This window comes from Rhodamnia argentea, chromosome 9, assembly GCF_020921035.1.
Source record: "Rhodamnia argentea isolate NSW1041297 chromosome 9, ASM2092103v1, whole genome shotgun sequence".
Classification (NCBI taxonomy): Eukaryota; Viridiplantae; Streptophyta; class Magnoliopsida; order Myrtales; family Myrtaceae; genus Rhodamnia; species Rhodamnia argentea.
In genome coordinates, this window is record NC_063158.1 from 1,587,589 (window position 1) to 1,593,828 (window position 6,240).

The following is a 6,240-nucleotide window of genomic DNA, read 5'->3' on the forward strand; positions in this document are numbered from 1 at the left end:
CGAAAAATATTATTATTTTTCCGAAAAATATTATTATTTTTCCGAAAAATAACTTATTGAAAAATATTTTCAGAAAACGCCCCATTTTTTTGCGAAACGAACAAAGCCTTAGTGACATTTGTTTGTTCATATCCAAGTACTATTTATAATCGGAGATCGTAGAAGCCTCCTTTGATTGAGAGCCGTTCTTTCTATCACAGTGTTCCAGGCAATTTAAATGGTTGAAATCAGATGGACTTACATGCTTTTGTTGAATGGCAAAAAAGTTTTAAACATATTACACTTTTGTTAATTCACCACTAATCCTTTTGATTGTATCAATTTAGTCCTATATCTTTTCATATTTTGACAATTAAGTTTATCGGGCTAATTTTGACTGAAAATCGTTGACATAGATACCAGCCATCCTACGTGACACGGCATGCGACAAAGAGCATTATGTTTTGCATCTCGTCGGCCCCACTCCCAATCATCTCTCTCGTTCTTGGAGTTTTGTTTGGAGAGAACAAATAATCATTCGCATGAAATTCCATAGCCGACTTTGAATAAGAGAGGCAGATGTCCGAACACGATTCCGAAACTGTCGAGAATTCGATCGGCGGCGAACGTAAAACTATCAAAAGCATCCTACGAAAGCAAGGGTGCTAGAAGAGAAACCGTAAAAGCCTGAAATTCGATCGGGCCGGGCTATCGGGCCTTATTGGATTTGTTCGGACCGGGTGAAGGTTGATTCGGATCCCAGCTCGGGAAGCCCGATATGCCCGCAATGGCCCGAAGCGGTGATTGTCGTCGTTTGCTTCTCTCGGAAGCAAGATAAGCCTGAGGTCGGTTCGGTTCACTACGCAGAGAAAAAGCACGAGTCGAAACCCTAAGGTTGGTTTTTCCACCGAGGAAGCCTTGGTCTTCGATTTGCTTCTCTCTCTCCAACGCTGCTTCTCTTCTGCGGTTGTCCGAATCGGTAAGCCCTCTCTCTTTCTCTGAGATCTATTGTTTGAATGAACTTGCCCTAAGCTCGTTGACTGCGGACAGGCAGATTTTGTGTTTGTTCAGGGTTGTTGGTTTTCGAGGTCGTAGTTAGGATCCCTTCTTGTTTTGAGGAACTTCTTGCTGCGATCCTGCCTGGTGATGCTTAATGCTGGAACTTATTGCGTTTCGTGTTGTGGGTGTGGTACTGAGAAGTCTCGGTTGAACTCGAGCATTGTCGTTGTGTTCGGTTTTAGTTAAGTGGATCTTTCTTCTGGCTGAGTCTGCTTTATAGTTTGAATTCGATTGGAAGCAACATTGCTTTCGAAGATTGAGATTTTCGCCTTGACATTAACTCTGGATGCCTCACACGGGAACCACCCAAAATCACTGTCCGAGTCGCAAAGTTTGATGCCTTATTGGTTCGACTTGATTGCTTTTTCTGCTGTGGTATCTTTTGGATGCTTCTCTTGACCTAAGATTGTTGTCTTTTTGTGTGCTTTCCCTGACATAATGTTGGAGTCTGGGTCCAAGTCTTGTGTCTTTAGATGATCTTGACATAAAAGTTGGAACATTTTTTCAGAGATGGCAACTAAACCTTTGACGAGCGATGCTATTGCTCTTACGGAGAAGAAAATGGACATGACTCTAGGTGCGGCGAACGACTAATCCAAACTTTATGCTTATATATTTTGACTTAGATGATATATGATACTTACTATGGGCGTTGTGGTTTTGCAGATGACATTATCAAAATGTCTAAGAATCCTGCAAATAAAGCCAAGAAGTTTAGAACTTCTGTAAGTTACCTTTTGTGTCCATGCTATTACACTGCTTTCATTTTATTTTGTTGATTTTGTCTCTGGTGATAAGTTCTTACTCTAAAAAAGCTCATGCTAGTTAGTTAGCTGTTCATGACGTTCGTATTCCAAAATCAGAGTTTTGGTTAATTATGTCACTATCCTTGTCGCAACAGAATAAAAATCAGAGAAGTTTTAGAAATGCTGCCAAAGAAAAATCCCTGAAGTTTAGACACTTCATGGACACAAGATCATCTCTTAGACAGGTCGGTAGACTTTCCTTCATCACTTTGTTGACTTGTCTCTCGTTTGTCTTTTATTTAAATCATATAGTTCACTTTAATATTTCTAGAAATCTGTTTGTCCCCTGATTTGGTTCTGTCACATTGCCAATGCAGGGAGCTCTTGCTCGGAAAAGATCAAATTTTCAACCGAACCATTTTCCTTTGGCAACTGAAGCTGCAAGGAAGGCTGGCGTCAATCCTTTTGGCGGAAGAGCTTTTAACCGCGATAGAATAGCTTACGCAAATAGGCCAAGGTATGTTTCATGCTCATGACTTTTATGCTTTAGACTATTAAAGTGACCTCGTTGGTGATTGAAGTAAACTCGCTGCCATCCTTAATATTTAAATCTAACACCATTTTATATTTCCCTTTGCTGTAGGTAAAGCATGGTTTATCTGAATAAATAGCTCAAGTTCCATGTGCGTGGAGGTTATTATGCATGAGTTTGTCTGAATGCACCACCTCCCCTATAAGATGGATGATGGGCTTGTCTTGGAGATGATTACCTTGGGGCATTTTGGTGTTTCGGATGTTTAATCTTTGTTTCCTTCCAGAATAATGCATGCAGTATTGGCGTAGGTCTAGTTATTCTTGGTAGCTGCAATGTTCCGCTTTGCAGCTTGAATATTCTTGGTAGCTGCAATGTGCTGCTTTGCAGCTTGAAGCTCTACCTTTCTTAGTGTGGAGTATCCTTTTAGTCATGGAGCCTTTCAGTTTGGGATGTGAGACAGTTCATGGCTGCTAGACTGTGTCTTACTATATTCTTGGCCTCCGATGGTAGCACCATCTTAGTTGCAGTTAAGGGACTGCACGACTTCTAAGTAAAACTGAGGAACTCTCATTTTCCGTGATTTTGTCAAAGGGCTCATATGTGGCGTGTGTTTGTTTATGAAAGCATGCAGCTTTACATACAGTGTGTTCAGCTGTGGAGACCGGAGACATCAGTACATACTCCATGCTGGTCAAGGGATTCAGCATTCATTTCGTGCTTTTTTAGGGGCTTCCAATGGATCGGCGTTCATCTTTAATGACTGAAGAGACCTGTAATTTGAGCGAGTGTTATGTGTGGATTGAAACTGTTTACTTGACACTCCATGATCTCGGTGTTGAGTTCGGCTAATCTATTGGGTTTTACTCTCTAGAGATCTGTGATAACTATTTGAGCTTCAAGTATGTCTGAAGGCATTAAACTTACGTTCTGTATCAAACGGTAGCACTTCCATGCAGTGGACGAGAGGCATCTGGATCCAAAAGGGTGGAAAGGATATAACTGGTTTCAATGGTTTTTTTGGGAATTTCCTCATGAATAAAGCTGTGATGCATCTGAAGTGATTTCTGAATTTCATTCATTGATTGAAGGATGAGGGGACGCATTTTAGTTCTAGCTTGCAGAAAATAACCGAAGTAGACGCTTTTTGGCATTTTCTGCCTCATCCCTGAAACAGAAAGTGCTTGTATCTAGTTTTGAGACTTTAGTCTGGAAATGGGGCTTATTGGATATGTCCGTATTAGAGATTCTGGCATTGGAGTTATGGAGAATAAGGGGAGTCGTTAGCCCCCAATTTGCAATCTTAAGGCTATACTCTACAGTCTACCTTTGAAAGCAAGTCAAGCAATTTGGTGTGCCTTTGAAGATATGTGCCTCTATTGGAATCCATGTAATTTGGTGTGCTTTGGAAGAAATTTGAGAAAACAAATCCATCAGCTGCAGATGAATACTGTATTTAGGGTGATTGTCATGTCCCGGTCTGGTTTGTCCTTTCTTAACTATGGTTGGTTTTTTTATGTCCCTGATGGTAAGCACTTTAGTGATCTGTTTGTCTGGAGAAATGATGGTGGCACTTAAGAGGAAGTAAGTAACCTTATAGCTTTTCTCTTCAGTCCAATTTTTCTCTATTCTGCAGGGGTGGAGCTGTATTCCGTCAGAAGAGGATTGCAAATGGAGCTGTTGCTGCAAAGGTAAGGAACCATCTATTGCTAATAGGATATTTTTTTGAATGTATTAATGGTTTTAAGTGGTTAGTTTGATGATGTGTAGTTTAACTGCACCAGTCTTAGATAAAGCTATAGATAGATGTTTGATTATTAAAAGTTGCTTTGAGAGGTTCATACAGGGAATTATTTGCAGTGTGGCCTGTGTAGTGATAGTAAAAACACGAGCTTTTTGTTTTTGTTTTTCCAACATGGGCTAATTGATGCTACTTTACAGGCTCTCCTTAATTTTTTTGCTTTTTCATCCTTGCAAGTTTGATGGAGGGATGTCTTTGTAGTTCCCTTTCACTTGTATTTGACAATACAATTTGTTTGGGAAGCTTTTTGGGTTGTTTGCAAGGAATGCGTAGTGTTGATTTTTTTATTTTATTTTTTGCATAATGCTGATTAGAACTTAGGATTTGTGGCGTTTTTTTATAAATCTGTCTTGCACCTTTTTTTTAGCTTATTAAAGTTCCTCGAACAATTGACGATAGGCCATCTGCAATATTACATGCACCTTCATCAGCTAAATTTCAATGACATATGCCTTTGGTTAATTTGCAGCAGCAGAAGGAGAATGAAAAGAATGCAGGTGGCAAGCAGAGGCCTAAGACACTGGATTCTCTGTTTGCGGATCTGAAGGAACAGAGGATGAAGGCCGTGCCACGTCAGATCAATACAGTCCCTCGCCAGATCAATACAGTGCCACGTAATGGGGGTGGCCACCCAATTCCCCCGTGGCATAGAGCTCGATTCAGAAACTAATCCATGCCCCAGTTAAGTTGCGGCTGGAACAAAGTGCCGTTTTCCCAGCCGGTGCCGGTGTCTTCCTACACATCCATTTGTGGCGTCCTTATGGTATTGGTACCTAGCAGTGCTCAAGTGAGTATAGTTTTCATTGGGTTGATTTTGCATGTGGCCGTAGTGGCCATGTCTGTAAAAAGTCTTTACCTTTACTCAATTTGGTTTTGCTGATTGACATGACACTGTCAACATCAATTGGGCGAGCTTGTGATGTTTTCATTTATGCGCAAACTGAAACTTTTCAATATTATCAAGCTCTTATTTACGATATCATGGTGTTGTATATATGTTGGTGAGAGAATTTGCTGGGTATGTTGCACGTATCATTTGTGGTAAGAGTTGTCGCTCCGGACCGGGTTCATGCTGACACAAAGAATGTCGGGAGATAAGCTGTTCTTGCCTGGATGGTTATGAAGAGACCAAGTACGACGGGTGGTTGAAATGACAATTTAGGTGGTTTCTACTTTTGGGAGGTAGGAGGAAGGGATCGAGGATTATTGGAGTGAAGCTTGTGTGTTGATTTGTGGCGACAGTTCTCGATGGGTCCCTTCAATTCCAGTGAAGAAAGCTCCTTTGATGTGGTATATCATGTGTGATCTAATTAGAGTCGCGATTTTTCAAATTTTAAGAAATGCTCTAATCTCTTGCATCACACGGTTGACGTAATGTCATTATACGTTTTACGGGTGCAGATAGTCGCACGATTTGTGGCTTGTTCGTGGTGTTGGGTTGGCTCTGATAGCGCTCGTCAGGTGGTTTCAATATTTATCTTAACAATGAGCAGAGCTGTGATTCGAATTTTTCTCTTTCTGTTTATTTGCTCGGAAACCTGCCTATCAAATGAAGTATCTTCTAGAAGTATATTTTCGTTCGTTCCTTTTTTTAAGTGGCACAAAAACGATTTTCCTCTTGAAAAAAATAATTTTTAAATTATTCATTTTTCGCGAAATAAACATGCTTTACTCATGTGTCGAAAAAAAATTAATCTTTCGACATACAAGAAAATGCGAATGCATTGAACACGTTGAGTTGAATAAAAGCAAAAAGTACCAAGTCTATCCTGCATCAGGTATCTTTTTACGGTGTAATTCCTTTAGAAGAGTTAGATACAAGAAGCAATAAATGGTGGCTTAATTAATTTCATACAATAAATGGGTGCCTGGCTTCCTCCATCAGGTGGATCTTGGTATGTTCAATATGTTTTCTATAAATTTTAGGGTCAAAGGAATAGCAAGGGGGTGTAGCTCATATGGTAGAGCGCTCGCTTCGCATGCGAGAGGCACGGGGTTCGATTCCCCGCACCTCCATTCTCTCCCTTTTTTTTCACGATTTTGACTTGAAAGCCGATTGTTTTGTCTCTCTAAAAACAAACGCGAGCCTCTCGTTCGTTATCCTCAACCGCCAGTTCCACTGC

At 40.5% G+C, this 6,240-nt stretch overlaps 1 protein-coding gene and 1 non-coding gene across 3 annotated transcripts; both read left to right on the forward strand.

Moving 5' to 3' along the window:
• Positions 1-832: 832 nt before the first annotated feature.
• Positions 833-5,095, forward strand: LOC115740834. Of its 2 annotated transcripts, none has more exons than XM_030674446.2 (7): positions 833-958; positions 1,547-1,615; positions 1,705-1,763; positions 1,940-2,029; positions 2,162-2,301; positions 3,953-4,007; positions 4,590-5,095. In XM_030674446.2, exons 2-7 carry the CDS (start codon positions 1,549-1,551, stop codon positions 4,785-4,787), a joined length of 609 nt encoding a protein of 202 aa, XP_030530306.1. In that variant the 5' UTR covers positions 833-958; positions 1,547-1,548; the 3' UTR covers positions 4,788-5,095. The 2 variants fall into 2 exon arrangements, with proteins under 2 accessions (XP_030530306.1, XP_030530305.1); XM_030674445.2 differs by having other exon boundaries at positions 837-958; positions 4,587-5,095.
• Positions 5,096-6,060: 965 nt separating this feature from the next.
• TRNAA-CGC lies at positions 6,061-6,133 on the forward strand. The gene has a single exon. It is a non-coding gene; the product is annotated as a tRNA-Ala (tRNA).
• Positions 6,134-6,240: the final 107 nt, after the last annotated feature.

Excerpts from the sequence above, each read along its gene's own strand:
- LOC115740834 (XM_030674445.2), top strand. The coding sequence starts at position 1,549 with ATGGCAACTAAACCTTTGACGAGCGATGCTATTGCTCTTACGGAGAAG. Across the intron at positions 1,616-1,704 it reads GAAAATGGACATGACTCTAG|ATGACATTATCAAAATGTCT; the intron begins GTGCGGCGAACG and ends GTGGTTTTGCAG. Across the intron at positions 1,764-1,939 it reads CCAAGAAGTTTAGAACTTCT|AATAAAAATCAGAGAAGTTT; the intron begins GTAAGTTACCTT and ends TTGTCGCAACAG.